A 16,373-nucleotide genomic window follows, 5' to 3' on the forward strand; every position below is an offset into this window, starting at 1 on the left:
TATGAGATATACTGTATTATTTATGTATACTTATTATGTATACTTATTATTACTTTCACTCAGCAGGAAATGCAAACAGAAAATAAAAATATGTATTAAATCATTTCGAGCAGACTGATGCTTCCGGAAATCTCTTCCGGAGTAGGTAATAAAACAGCACAGACAGAGGTACCGAACCTGGGATGATGGTGCCTGTGGACAAGCCTTTCCCTCCATCTGAGAAATTCCCATCTATATAGACTTTCCAGTCGCCATCTGCACTTCTCCAGGAAACACCAATGTGATGCCATCTGCCATCATTCACTGAAGGGCAGTCAGTAATCCTCTCCTTCTCATTGACGTACAGCACCCACCTTTCAAAAGACCCATTGGATTACAGGGAACAGAAGCGCAAAAACTGAATCCTTTTAAAGTGAGACGTTTTATTTGGAGGGTGGCACTACTGTCATTTATTGACGAGTGATTTGTCTGTGTTCGGAGATGAGGCTGCCTTTTGGAGTACCAAGTCAATGCTTTGCTCCATCAATTAAGGTCACTTCTGTAATTGACGAGTGGCATTTTAGCTGCTTTATCATGTAAAGCAGTTTAAGACAAAGACCTTCTTATGTATGTATTGAACATGTACCAATGCTTGCATATAAAATCTGAAACAAGTAGATAAGCGACGTCACAGGATTTTATCATTTTTCCTAATTCCTTTGCTTACTTTGCATTTTCTACTCTTTAGATTCAAAGGGAAGTATTTACCCGTTGTAGTCAGTAAATAAGAAGGTGTTATCATTTCCTTCTTCCACAGCATAAGAAATTGGGGTACCATAGTTGATGGTGTCAGATGATTTCATCCAAAATGCGCATGTAATTTCAGTTAGAGAAGGCATTATATTGTCCATCATGACATAGCCATGGATACCAGAAACCTCAAAGTCCAAGTTAAATCGTGAGGACATTTCTATAACAGTAAGAGGAAACAACAACATATTATAAAAACCAAACAGCTAAAGATTTACATCTACAGTATTTGCTGACAACTGCATCGATATTTTATTTTCCATTAAACTTATTAATCCTTTTATCTACACACTGTATAAAACTTGTACGCGTTACTGAGCATTCCGGCTGTTTGCATTTTTGTTATGCATTATATACCTGTCTCACACCTGGTTCCATTGAACCCTGGAAGGCACTTGCACGTAAATGATCCTAAACCATCGGCACAGGTGGCTCCATTCAGACAGGGATTGGGATCACATTCATTTACATCCTTTTCACACATCTTTCCTGTGTAGCCTGCACGGCACTGGCATCTGAAATGCATGGAATCCAGAATGAATTTGCATGCTACAGAAATATATTCAAACAGTGATCCACTGTGCATCTCTGCATGTCTTGGAGGACATGTGCAGATTTTCTTATTCTTCTTCTGTGATGGAAACAGTTGTAGCCATGAGCCGAGTTATTACAAATGGAGTTGGTTGTGTGTGGTGAGGGTCAATAAGGAAACTATATGATAACTCTCAAAACAGCACACACGAAGCTTTGAAAGAAACACCACTCATGATGAACAAATTCACAAAGGCGTCATTACTTCTGCTTTCAATACACCAACAGAACAAAGGCATTGCTGTGTTGATAAGTAGGACATATTGCCCCTTTCTTTGTTTTTCTGGCTTTCCACCAAGCTTGACATTCAACAGGTTAAATCACTTCCTCACTTTTCAAGCAGAGTCACTTGCATGTATCTCAGTTAATCATGAATCATCAATTAATCCAAATCAATGCCAAAAAAAAAATCAAATTTGAAAATCCAGACACCTAATCTTTCTAAAAACTAGCATGCACTGTGATGTTACCTTTAATGCTCTCTATATACATCATATTGACATGAATTTCCCGATGTTTCTCTTTGATATTTGTTGGGACTTTAATAGGCACACATTTTATTTTTAATTTATAGTCAGTAATGTACAGATGTAAGCTGCTGTAGCCTGAGACACTCACGAGCCTCATGAATTAGCTGTAGGTAGCAGTGAAATATGAAATAATGAATTAAGCAATTAATGTGAAGGGTTATCCCTGTTTACCTGAAACTGTTGATATCGTCAGAGCACGTACCCCCATTTAGGCAGGGTGTGCTGGCACACTCATTAATATTCATTTCACATCGGTCTCCTGAAAAGCCAGGTAGGCAGGAGCAGCTAAAGAGTCCAACCAGGTCCTCACAGGTAGCGCCGTTCTCACAGGGATTGGACAGGCACTCGTTAATCTCCAGCTCACAGTGCACTCCTGTTCACACAAAGCACAGCATCAACTTCAAGGGTGTTTCAGGGGACATTCTTGTCTCAAACAACAAGCCATTGACCCCAATGGCTAGCTGTCTACACAGGGAGGTAATACTGACTTGAAAAATGCAGTCTGGGAAGCTCTGTTAAAAATGGGCAATTTGATTTGTTTTTGATTGTGTGTGTCAGGAGTGTGAGACATGAAACCGTATTTGGTTATTTTATTGAATATACTGTATACAGTATAAGCTGAGTGCATGTTGATGTACTGTCATTAAATACACGTAATAGCTAATGGGATACATGCAGCAGCTTCCTTTTTTCAGTGAACAAGTACAAGGCATTCTCTCTTATCCGTTTTTTAAGAGTTTGCATATTGTGTAGCTTCCTTATATTTGATTCCTACCTTTATGACCTATTCTGATACGTGTGACCAAATGATTTGCAGTTTCCCATTGTTTTCTGTACTTTAATTAATAAAAAGTCAGAGATTTCTCTCTCTTTTTTCTCAGTGGAGACCTGGAGGAGTAGAGACGGGCAGAAACAGACTGCACCCAGATCGCCGCAAGGGGGGCTTCACTTCATTTTAGGCAAGAGTCCCCTTGCCACTATACCTAAGCCCTGGTTTAAAATGAGGGGTCTACAGGGAAGAGCAACACCTACTGGTCCACCAGCACCACTTTCAGAATTAACTGAGTTCTCCTTCGATGTCTTCCTACCAAATTCATGCGCTTGTGAACAAAGCCAGTGGGTTTTGAAACAAAATAGAAATAGAAACACTTTGGTTGGAAAGCTAGAACACACCGTGACACTAAGATTCAACTGCATAATCCACATGATTATAAAACATTTATTACTTTACTGGATGAGGTTTTCCTGCTTCTTTGTGACTACTGTGTTATAATAATGGAGATCAGTTGGATTGCCCTTACCAGTGATCCTGAACAAAAGGAAAACCCACAGGATACAGTAAGGCTCTGAATTTTGTGGGATGGAGCTCATGCTAAAGGTTATGTTAAACCATGAGGTATATAGTAAGTATTATACCGTAGTAATTTGTGCAATTACTCTGGACTTTCACAAAAACAATCTCTTGGTGGTCTTGTGGGTTGATTTGCAGGTACAGAGGGTTCATTAAAACATTTACCTGTGAATCCTTCGGCACAATTACAAGAGTATTCATTGATCTCATCAACACAAACCCCATCATTGACACATGGGGAGGAGCTGCATTCATTTACTTCTGCTTCGCACAGCATTCCTAAGATACACCACATACAAAGGTTCAGCTTCACACAAGGAGCACATCCACATACAAGTTGACACACTGGTAATTAAACAGTCTTACCTACTTATTAGGGGTACAATGCCAAAGTAAATAAGAGTGGTGAAAAAAAGATCTGTGCTTCTAGCCATCAACTGCTGCAGAAATTCTGGAGCCAGGATGGGGCACCCAGGGCTCAATTCGACCCAGGAAGACTGGCTTTAGGTCTTAGAATTGAGATGCTAGACCCACTGTCTAATACTGTCCACTTACTAGTATGTTGTACTAAACTAACACATTCCTCAGCCATCACTGCTAACTCTCCCGCCTTACTGCCTGGAAGGAAGTAGGTCTTCGATCCCAGAGATGTATTTTTCCTTCCCGGGGAGTTTCTTTGTTCTTCTCTCCTTTGTGCGTAAAGGATGTTCTGTCTATTCTGATGTACTCTTTCTCCGCTTGGTAGTTGTGAAAGTGTTCCGTCGGAATGTACCGTGAACTAAACAAGTTCATTTAAGAGGGTGGCACGTTCCAACATACCTACATAACCAGGCTGGCAGTGGCAGAAAAATTCCCCCATGCCATCTTTACAGATCCCACCATTCTGGCAAGGAGCGGAGTCACATTCATCAATGTCACTTTCGCACTTGGATCCTGGAAGGGAACACCAGCAAAATCAGGTGTAGGGAATGTATTTCATATTAGCTCCAAGGGGATCTTAAAGGTTTCAAAAACATGTCAATACACACAATGCACTCATTGCAGAAAAATGATGAGAACGGTGTGGGAGAAACCAACTTTTTCACATGTTATGTTGTGGTTATTGCATCACACTACCATACACTGAACAGCAGATGTAACAAGAAAGCAAGAAGTAGCAGTACATTGTTTGTTGTGTACAAAATGCAGTTTATACCGAGTACTAGCAAATCAATAAACTTTATTATAGTTAACATTTACTGTAGAAGAGGAGGGATAAACAGCCAACAGCCATATCACCCTTCACCTTACAACTGGCAACCCACTGAAGCTCAGTAGGTGTGAGCCTGGCCAGTACTCTGGACCTCTTGGGAAAGCTAAGTTTGCTGCTGAAAGAAGTGTTACCGCTCACCCTGCGGTCTCTGTGGGTCCTAATACTCCAGTATAGTGACGGGGACACTATACTGTAAAAAGGTGCGTCTGTCAAAAAGAGCAGGGATGTTACTCCAGTATACTGACTAAATTTCCACCTGGCCTTCACCAATCATGGCCTCCTAATAATCCCCATCTCTGAACTGACTTCATCACTCTGCTCTCCTCCCCACTGATAGCTGGTGTGTGGGGAGAGTACTGGCGCACTATGGCTGCCGTCGCATCATCCAGGTGGGGCTGCACACTGGTGGTGGTGGAGGGGAGTCCCCATTACCTGTAAAGCGCTTTGAATGGAGTGTCCAGGAAAGCGCTATATAAGTGTAAGGAAATATTCAAATGATTATTGTACATTACTTTGCAAAGTTTCATAGTTGAGAATCCAAAATTGATACAAAATCAATTTGTTAACTGTATTCTAATTCTTTCTACAGGCACATAGCAAAATAATAAAAAGGGACAGGTGTGTAGTACCTTTCATCCCAAAGAGCTTCACATATAGCAGGGGACCCATTTCATTCACCCCTGCAGCCCAGCACCCACCTGGGTGACACACGGCAGTCCCACCATACTGCAGTTCAGACGGAGGAATACTGCTTCACTAATTAAACTGGAGGGGGGGGGCTTTAGGATTGTGCAAGCCCAGAGGGAAAAACAAGCAGGAAACTGAATGAACAGTGCCATAGTGTCTTCCCCTTTCAAACAACCCTTTTTTCTGGTTTATTTCCAGCATCGTTATAATTTTGCTTTACAACGCATTCAAAGAACACTTTGCCCCGGGGCACAGCCCTTTGTTTTTGTGTTCCTGCAAGAAAACTGACACTCTCGTGGTCTTTCCTCAGTTGTTGGTTATCGCTGATAGAAATAAAATCCCCTTGCCTGTAAACCCCAACGGACACAAGCAAATATATCCGGCTCCCACTTCTTCACATGTCCCTCTGTTTTGACACGGATTGAGGAAACACTCGTGAAACACCTGGGGAAGCAAAAGGATAACCTGTTATTTGTACTGAAAATGTGTTTTGTGCTGAACCACACCATCAGCTGCAGCAGTTACACTTTGAAGGAGGTGGACTGAACAGGGGACACTTATTTTTTCGTCTGATTAGGGTAAACTCACTCTATGACAGAGACCAGTCCCAAAGCCATGGAAGAGGGCTACGTTCTTAGATACTATTGTTGGTTTTAAAGCACTTATAAGCATTAGAACAAATTGTATTACGTGATGAAATCTGACAATAATCTTTTCAGGTTTTATGTAGTTCTTTGTATTAACTATCTCTTTGCTGAAACAACAAATGGTAGACAAATACAACAATCTTTATTAAAGTGTCCATATTTTCTCTGTGCTTAATTGTTTGACTATATTTTAGTACACATGTTTAAGAGTAGTTTCTTATGTGTTTTAGCTCAAAATCAGCACTTGGAATATTTGGAATTGCGAGTTTCCTTTTTTATGTAAATAAATAAATACATAAATAAATGTGCTCCTTGCAGTTTTTATACGCTGAGTTTTCAGTTTTGAGGGGAGATGATTGAACCATATTAGCAGCCGGGTCAGGTCTGGGTTTCAGGGGATTCCCAGCTGTTTCAAAAATTCTATTATTACAAACAAAATTGGATTTTCTAATTGAACTTCCTTCAAGTTAGACACTTTAGCTGTTTCTGACCAGAAAACACAAAAACCCCCATTAATACCTGGGAACAGTCCCGTTAACACTGGTGTGCCTAGAAGCCCTGACTAACCTTTAACTGAATTGATGGCATCTCCTCACATGTCATTCAGCAGTTCAGCAACTAGGACTGCAGAGGTATATTTTTAGTTTTATTTTCTGCCTTTGCATTGGATGTACGGCTGCACGAAAAGGATTCTGGGATTGCATCTGACGTGTTCCTGTCAGATCTGAGAGCAAAAGCTGGCATGCATCACATCACTTTTACAATTCCCAATGTCAAAGATAGTCCTTCACAGACCTGGCTGCTGGCTTGGTAACTGTTTCTGATGCTGTCTGGAGAGACTGAAACCACCACACTCTCTTCTTTTGGCAAGAAGCTGGAACCAAAGCCTGCGTGGAATTAAACACGGAGTCTGAAAATGCTTCTGAAGAGGCCAATGCCTGACTAGCGTTTATTGATCAATCAATCACTCAGTCAATACTTTTATTGCCATACCAACTACAGGAGCTGCATGGAATTTGGTTTGGTGAGCTCATGCAATTAAAGGACATACAATACAAATAAACAACATAAAGCTAATAATAGACAGTGTCCACACAACATATCTTCACGTACCATTCTAGACGCACACCGTGACCTGATAGAGTAACATTGAGCCATGCAAAAATGTCCGATTTTCAAGTGTTTATACTGTACTCGGCATGGCACCACTTCGCTACCAGAGCTCACAGTGTACAAACGCGGCAGTACATTACATCTTACATCAAAAAATGTACACCCTTCTCGCTGTGATGAGCAAGAAGAGATTGTTCCAGTGTGTTAAACAAAAAAAACAACAACATAGTCAGTGGGCTAACCCTAGGCTGAAAAGAACCATAAAATAATTTGGGGCACATAATTTAATTGCTACAATTATTGAACCATCGGCTGGATTAAAGTCTTATTCCCGAATATGTGCTCTTGGCCATATTCTGGATATAGACAATGACTTTCTAATGTTTTTTATACTTTTTGAATGGTTTATTTTTTTAAAGTGATTTTTGTTTTTTATATTATCAATGCTTCAATGTTTTAGCCTCAGTTATAGTTAAGGCTCCCTGTGTTGTTAGGCATTTTTTCTGCTTTGAACAGGAAGCATTTTATGACATTATATGCAAGTGTGTAATAGTGATTAATCATATGCCATTCTGTGGTAAATGAGCCTTAAATTAATTTAATTGAGAGGGAACCTCCCTTTTAGCTAGCAGAACTGGTGTACATACAGTATACATATTTAGTTAGGGGTCCCTTTCCTTTATACATTATTCCTTCAAAAACATTCTTTAAGTCTTTGAGGAGTTCATCCTTGGGTAGAGTTTGCCCACTGTAGACACACAGTCCAGAAGAAAAAAAATAGGTCATATTAAAAAAAAAATGTTTCTGTGGGCTATAAGATTTTGTTTCTTTTTTTAATTAAGAATGTCTCCAAAGGCATGTGATTCTTGGTAGACAAGTACAGCAAAAATCTTTTAACTAAGTGATGATGGAAGAAAACAGTCTTCAAGGCCTTTTCTACATATCTGATTCATTCTTCTGCGAAATCTTTGAACTTCACAAGACGGCATAGATTAGACTAAGAAGAGGCGCAGATGAATGAGAGAGAGAGAGAGCTGCAGAAGACAAGGCAAGCATATTGATGGCTCCCAGAAAATCTTTAAATGTTTGTTGAAATTGTGCAAGTTTAACACTAAAGGCGGAAAAAGAAAGATATTCAATCGATTGAGAACGTTCTTCCTACGAAGCACTCAGAATTCTAGATCTAGGCATTTTACTTTTCTGTCACAGCTGAAAAAATTCTTTTCAAAGGAAGAAAATACTGCAGAAAACTTACTTGAACAGTCACTGATGGCTGTGGCTCCAGAGATAGTTGTGGTGCCATAAAATGGGCAGGACAAACAGTAGGAGCGTCCAGCTTCAGGCTGGTAGTAGTCTCGTGGACAGCGGTAGCAGGACATTAACCCAGTACGAGAGAACTGCCCTGCAGGGCATGGCACTGCAGAGACATCACACAGTTCCTTAGTGCTACATCGTCTCCTAACAGCAGACACCCGTGGCTTTGAAGCGTTAAATGTTTCTTAATCTCAGGAATCAAAGGACAACTGTGAGTGTAGCATGCTGTAATTTTATGGAATTTCAAAATCCCTTTTTAAATGGCTCATTTTAAAGTATAATCATTACACAGATATAGTCCTCCAGTTTTTCAGCTTTATTTACCCTCTTGTACATATTTTCTTTAACAGCTAACGTTTCTTTACAGCCATATACTGTATAACAACTAATTATTTTTGCTTCCTGCAAAAAGGATTCATATTAATACAGATGACTGGAGAATCAAATTGCTCCTTCGTGTGTTTTCCACTGCTGCATCTGTTGAACTCAAAGTATTCCTGAGAAACATTCACAAATAATTTTCAGTGTTTATGCAACAAAATGACAGATTCTCTAATAAAAGCAAAACACAGTCCCCCTTCCTCATTTAAATCTGTTTAACAATTAGAAGGGATTGTGCCTTTTCAGAGTTTAGAATTATTTCAGCACAACAATTATGTTTATGTTGGAGCTGAGAAAAGTGAAAACCCAACTTAGTAAGATACCTATTTAACCTGCAGAAACATTTAGCTGTGAGGCCTCTCGAGTGACTCAGCTAACAAAAACAAACGGTGAAAGTGTAAGCTAAACTCTCTGTTCCAGGCTTGGCTGGCTCGTGCCCAGGCTGTATTATTCACCTCTGGCTCTGGAATTTCCCAAATGGCAGCACTACAACTGCCTGCGGACCTCAGGTAGGGTGATCTTGAATCACACAGGTAATCCATTCTTTACCAGGCAAAATGGTTCTTGAGACAAGAGTCTTAGTAGAGGGCCAAGCTGACATAAAACTGTAATGTCCAAATTGGAAGACTATACGAACAAAGGGTTTGCTGTGGAAATATTCTGATTTACAAGGGGACTGGACATCCTACAGCAGAATGTTTCATTCAAATATTCATAAATTAAATCAAACGATTTAATTGTTTCAATAGAATAAAATGCTGAAGACCACTGCAGGCCTCATGTACGATAGCTATGCACTCTTCGATATGTGTAGAGTATTAAAACGTTTACGTGACTCTCCTTCACTTAAAGTAGACTGTATTTTGTTTTTCAGATATCAACACTGAACATTTCAAAATCATCACTGTCAGCACTCACCTCCGCATTCAGTCACATCCACAGCTCCCCTGTTCACTGTGGACGTGTCTTTAGGACAGACCTCGCATGACTTTGACCCAAACGCTGGCTGGAACTGCCCTAAGGGACAGGACTCGCAGGTTTCTAGACCATTGGCGGAAAAGCTCCCTGGTTTGCACTGCGCTGAACATGAAAATAATAAAGTTATCATTTTACTGCAGCACGGGAACATGGGACAGAGCCCCAGTTAGCCCTGTTAGAATCAAGTCACACTTTTGTGTCAAGACTGAAAGGCTTTGGAAAAGAAAATGAAAGAGACATTAGCTGATACATTTTTCATTTTATTAATGAAATCAGAACATCTTTAAATGTCAAAATCTGTTTTTACTGTTATCGCATTATTCATAATGCAGGACACAGTGGTTGTGTCGGTTGAGGGTGCATACACAATTGTAGTTGATTTTTTATCACAAAGATGCCTTCGGCCAGTTACTACAAGTTTGCAGTTTTGAGATAGGGTCAACAGCCACCAATTTCTGCTAACCGGATTTAATTCTTAATTTTAAATTTGTCCAGTACACAGAAAGACTGAAATATAAACAACGCTTCATATATTAAAATTCATAAATTAAAACTGGATGGGTCCTTGACTACCCGTGTACTGTGTGCTGCATGTATATTTGCCTTGTACTTTCCAGGAAGCAATACACCACAAATAGCAAAAGGTTTCCACAAATGCACGTACACAACCACTCAGAAATACACAGGCAGCGAGCAGAGACTTTTTTCTCTTTTTGTTTCATCCCTGTGGTTTATGACAGCCCCACAATTAACATTTGCACAAAAAAAAACACTTCCTCCATATTCTAAGAAGAGTGATAACAATAAAATTCTACCGGTACCACATACTCATAATGTGACTGATTTGCAAAGTGAAGATAAATAACTGAACATCAGCATCGCATAAACACTTCATTTAATACCCTGTGATGTTTATTAGTTAGTAAAGTTCAGTTATTTGCAAAGTGTATTAATATGCGCCAGAAAACAATATAAATAAATCAGGAACAAAAAGCTTCTTAAAAAACTGCTGTAGTTTGTGTTTTAATTGGATGTGGTGTAATTCTTCAAACAGGATCCTTTCAGATCCACTTGTCATGAATTATTGTACAGTATTTCACAACAGTAGGATCAGGACATTTATTTTACTGAGAAAAGGACAGTTTATTTAACTCTATTTTGTTCATTAATTTAATTAAGATATGTGGCATTCAACTGCATGTAATGTTTCAAAGACGGAGGTCATGCAATTTCAGTACAAAACACATTTGCCATATTCATTATGTGCGGTTAAGAGCTAGAATTATGTTGTCAAATGATATTTGCTAGAGAAATGTATGCATTCATCGTGAATATTCTGTGCTGATTTTAGTTATTAAGAATGACTGCTTGCCATCAAGAAGCATTTCTTTATTTTGTTTGTGCCTTGTTCCTCACAGCACATTCATTTAGACATAAGGCCAGAGAGAGTTAGAATTAAACTCTCTGCTGATAAATAAATGTAAACTGGAAAAGCTTCAAAAAGATGCAAACACTAGAAAATTATTTTCAAATTATACCCCATTCCTTTATGTGGTGAATGTCATTAACAGTACAATGTCAGAACCTAGCATTTACTATTTACTCACAAACACAATAAAAATGAATGGTGTAGAATTCAAATTCATTCAGAGAAAACCACTTTTACACATTGCAATCAGTCAGATCATCTATTTTCTGATTTGGCTTAATAAAATGGAGTGAAACTCGAATTTAACAAGAAAAATTAGATGACGAGATCCAGTGTGTACAGTATGCAACAGTGAGCATAAAGCAATCTTTATATCATGCAGAGATGTGTAAGAAAGGTTTAATAGAAATATTAAAATTAAATCTGAAAACATGCATGGTCAAAACCAAAATAGCTTAACTTTTCGTATAGATCCACAAGCAGTGAGATTGGCGAACACATTTAGCCATCCCCCTCGGACCACACCTACACCATCACCATCTACCTCTTTCTGATTTCTTATCTATTGCACATCTCCAGTCATTGTTTACACGTCTGTATTGTTTACATTCAAACTGTCTACATGTTTACTTGCACATTGTCTACTGTTTGTTTGTATATTGTCTTGATGCACTGTCTGCACTTTGTTTTGTTTTTTACACTTGTTTTACAATTGAGAGACTTTCTGTAAGTAAGAATTCCAGAGTACCAGTACCGGTTACATACAGATGCAGCCATTCAAAATGGGTGAGGTATTTCGCGGCATACCCCGGTGGGCGTGTCACAGTATCACGCGGTATCACGCATTTCACGTGTGTCACGTGACTAACTATCCGGCGTCGCCTTGTAAAACCGCCAGGGGGAGCTTAACCTCTCATGTACAGCATTTGAGCCTTTAATTTTGAACTGTGTATTACAGCATGTTAATCATCAGTCATTAAAATGTTGGTATATATTATGAAAGCAAGATTGCTCAGTTGGACAGAAGTACACAACCTACCTTTATCAGAAATATTTATGCATCAAAGCCTTTACTGAAGATATTACTAATAGTATTAATAATGGATGACTTTGGACAAGCTGTATACTCAAAGTATAATTTCTTTAGCACATTTGTACAAGCACTTGGAATCTGTCCAAGCCATACTTTGTCAGGCATTTTGTTTTACTCCAACGGGGCATAAAAACTTCCTTGCTTTTAACAGGGCGTTTCATAATTTCTAGCTACGAAAATGATTTAAAATGCGACACCTATCATTCAACTAGAGCTTAAAATATCACAAGGAAAAATACACACCGGTATTCCATTTCTCCCTAAACATTGTAAGCTTCGAAGTCTTTAACTAACGTGATACCGGAGTCAACAAGCATACTTTTAGAATTTGATTAAAAGGGAATATAATATGGAATCGCGTATCTAAAGAATTTAATAACGGTATGATTATATCCGTGTACTGCGGCAGGACTGTGTAAGGCTGTTTCGCCTACCTGAACATGCGAGCTGTCTTGTAGCCTACTGGTCTAGGTGCGTGACTTCCAACTGGTAGGTTGTGTGTTCGAATCCAGCTGGTGCTGGACTTTTATTTTAACAAACATTTCTTCGAAAAAATAGGTAAGCGATATTATGGACAATCAATTGACTTTTATATTTCAAAATATCGCAACATGATCGATATTTGCGATATTTTGAATATATCTTCCCTTCTGACAGTGGTTCCTGCTTCTATTGTGTGTGTGTGTGCAACGGTAAATTGTTATAGAGAAATGGAGGCGGGACAGTATGCGTTACAATATAAACATTTATATTGATTTAAATCGTGTTCTGATTTAAATCGCAAACGCGTGTTTAATTATGTGTTTTTTAATCATGATCAGGCTAATGCATTTCTACATTTTCTGTATGAACCAGCTTAGAGGTTCATACAGAAAGACAGCTTGTGTTTAAATTGAGTGTAAGGTAATTTATGCTTCTAAAGTCATGGTCAGTATTGTTGTACTGTGCTGTACTGTGTCACATTATTTTATAGCGTTTTTATTGCGTTATTAAATCCGGTGGCGCTGTGTTAGTTTCCTGACTCACATTATTTAAACTGCGACACTGATCATTCATCTCTAAATAAACTTTATTTTATATAGCATTTTAAGCGAATAGGTAATTAGATTGCTCATAAACCTAATCACTTTTTCTTCATAAACACAGCGTGATTGCTCTTTGAAAATGCTTTTCCTTTATTTTTAAAGTAGGCTCAGATTTCAACTATAGATCGTATTATTATAAACTTTCTTGGAAAAATGTATTTTATGTAAACCATGTTTGCTATTAATTCATTTAGGGCTAAAATACGTTCATTGTCTTCTAATCGAGTCGAGTTGACATTGGAAGCCTGCCACACCCGGACCGTTAACGCATTAGCACGTCAAAGCCCATTGAGCCAGTATTGGCTTTAGTATCCCCCCCTTCTCCCCTCAATTCAATTCAATTCAAGGTGTTTTATTTACATGACAGATGGGTACAAGCAGTGTTGGGTACTGTATGTATATTGTAACGCTTACGGCAGACAGGCACTGTGTAGGAGCCGACGCACCAGAGCAGCGCCTGCAATTTTTATATTTATAACTTAGTTTTTAAAATTAGTCAAGCAATACGAAGCATCTCCTTTTACTTAGTGCCTGAGCATACTGCAACGCGTGTGAAGCCCATAAACGATATTAATTTTGGAACTTAAACATACAGTATATGGCTGGTCTCGGTACTTTAAAGAAAACATACACACCAGTATTCCATTTCTCCCTAAACATTTTAAGCATCGAAGTCTTTAACTAACGCGATACCGGAGTCAACAAGCATACTTTTAGAATTTGATTAAAAGGGAATATAATATGGAATCGCGTATCTACAGAATTTAAAGACCAGACAATCGCAAACTCGTTTTCAATAAAATTATTTTATTCATTCAGCAGTTTGTGAGAGGGACATCCAGCAGGGAGAGACACACACACCGGTTTTCATTGACAACATTGTTTTTTTTTCAATTCCTCTTGTCTAACAGGAATGTTTTGTTTGTGGACAGACTGTTAGACAAGAGGAAAAGACTGCCTCCTCCTACGAAGCATTTCGTTGATCCGATCACGAATTCTTTTCCAGTCGTACGCAGCAAGGGTTGAGAATCTCCGATTCACCATCGTACTAATGGTTTCCCGGAGATTGGGTTAAAAAAAACAAAAAACATACTAACAACTGTGCCATCCTACTCCTTAGTTAATACATTTTATTATTCATAAACAGTTAACATTGTTAGCAAAATATTTTGAATTATATTTAACCCTATTTTTTCTTTAGTTTTGTATTTAACTTATTATATGATAGTCAGACTTAATGTATATTTGAACAATGAAAATATATTTTTACAAGATTTTACATTAAGCACTTAAAATTAATATGGTTAATAATAGTAAACTGTAACATGCTGTAACAAGATCGGTTACAAGAAGAAAATGCTTTCAGAGAAAATGTTTCAACCAAACTTATTCCCACACACCCCGCCCCCACTACCATTAGAATATACACAAACATTTTAGCGTTTCATTCTGAGCAGAAGACTCTCACACCTGAAGAGTGCTGGCTGTGACGAATTAAACCGGTTTTACAGGTTTCAATCACAGACCATGTGACATGGGACTCAGTAAACTACAGTAACACCGTATTTGATAACGCTTTAAAAACGCTATAAAATAATGTGACTTGGCACAGAACAAGTTTACAACACAGTACAAAGATAAATGCTGACCATGACTTTAGAAGCATAAATTGCCTTACACTCAATTTAAACACAAGCTGTCTTTAGCCCTCTAAGCTGGTTCATACAGAAATGTAGAGATCTAGGCTCAGAACACACAGCTTCATTAGCGAATACATATGCAGGACAACTGGAGAAGACGTTTTACAGAGGATGGATTTTTAGAAACATCCCATCAGACATCCCATCATATTCACAACGTGAAATCTAGAAAATAATATTACGTAACCAAAATCCGCAATATGGAAACAGAACCTGTGTAATTGTTGATAGATGATGTACTCGTAACATTTTTTCAAGACGAACTACAACATTTAAAAAATGACTTGTATGTACTTGATATCTCTAATCAATCCACGGGTCCCAGCACAAAACGAAAGTAAAACGCATACCGTTTCTCGCTTCTTATTGCTCAAAAGTAATTTGACCGTATGAAATGCATAATATAAACCTAGAAACATATACGTGAGCAGTACTTAAGCACTGTAGTATCGGTGTTAAGACATACCTCTCAAATACTGTAAATCAAGTTAAAAATATCTCAAGACCGATTCTGGTCGTAATGAAACCATGCAAGGGAGTTTTTATGTCCGTTGCAGTTCTTTTGCAACATGAATATAATTATATCGTTATTAATTTCTTGAGATACGCGATTCCATATTATATTCCCTTTTAATCAAATTCTAAAAGTATGCTTGTTGACTCCGGTATCACGTTAGTTAAAGACTTCGAAGCTTACAATGTTTAGGGAGAAATGGAATACCGGTGTGTATTTTTTTCTTTAAAGTACCGAGACCAGCCATATACTGTATGTTTATGTTAAGATTTCCCTTCAGTGGTAAAATTAGATATGAATATTCAATACTTAAACGGGCACAGTTAAGACATTAAATATACATGTACATATTGTATACAGTACAGTTTGCATACGGTAATATGTTTATGTTACGCGATTAAAAAATAAATAAATAAAACTGGAAGGTCCAGCACCACCATTATGTTTATATGGTTGTTTTTGTTGGTTGGTTGTTATTATGGTTATTAATAATTCGATCTATAGTTGTAATCTGAGCCTAAATAAAAAGAAAAAGCAAGTGATTAGGTTTATGAGCAATCTAATTACTTATTCGTTTAAAACGCTATATAAAATAAAGTTTATTATTAATTTGCTGGACAGAGCGGTGAACATTATTATGCATAAGACAAAGATAACGATCCTGATCAGTTTAGAAATCTGTGTACGCTGTAAGGTTTTTACTTCTTAAACTTTTAAAATACACGTTTTGAATGGAAAGAATCCTCTTCCTGGTATAGCACGCCAGCACGTCTTTTTTCTCCAATCAGAGGGGTGTCAGATGGTGTCAGCCAATCACCATTCTGCGTTGGGTAGCAACGGGTGACTGTTCTCAGGCGGAAGATGTAAACAGCTTAATGTTCGTGTTAAATATTTTTTTTTAATTAAAATTCATTCTATA

At 38.1% G+C, this 16,373-nt stretch overlaps 1 protein-coding gene across 2 annotated transcripts in view; it reads right to left on the bottom strand.

Moving 5' to 3' along the window:
- svep1 (sushi, von Willebrand factor type A, EGF and pentraxin domain containing 1) overlaps positions 1-16,373 on the bottom strand; it is a 100,738-nt gene that overhangs the window by 29,325 nt on the left and 55,040 nt on the right. For both annotated transcript variants that reach the window (XM_088605022.1, XM_088604938.1), the window contains exons 18-27: positions 9,574-9,735; positions 8,216-8,377; positions 6,643-6,734; positions 5,548-5,644; positions 4,081-4,194; positions 3,427-3,540; positions 2,082-2,283; positions 1,147-1,304; positions 748-949; positions 178-353 (exon numbers count right to left, since the gene is read on the bottom strand). In XM_088605022.1, the coding sequence (XP_088461148.1) occupies positions 178-353; positions 748-949; positions 1,147-1,304; positions 2,082-2,283; positions 3,427-3,540; positions 4,081-4,194; positions 5,548-5,644; positions 6,643-6,734; positions 8,216-8,377; positions 9,574-9,735 (1,479 nt within the window). The remainder of the gene's footprint in view (positions 1-177; positions 354-747; positions 950-1,146; positions 1,305-2,081; positions 2,284-3,426; positions 3,541-4,080; positions 4,195-5,547; positions 5,645-6,642; positions 6,735-8,215; positions 8,378-9,573; positions 9,736-16,373) is intronic.

Source organism: Lepisosteus platostomus, chromosome 1, assembly GCF_059453375.1.
Source record: "Lepisosteus platostomus isolate fLepPlt1 chromosome 1, fLepPlt1.hap1, whole genome shotgun sequence".
Classification (NCBI taxonomy): Eukaryota; Metazoa; Chordata; class Actinopteri; order Semionotiformes; family Lepisosteidae; genus Lepisosteus; species Lepisosteus platostomus.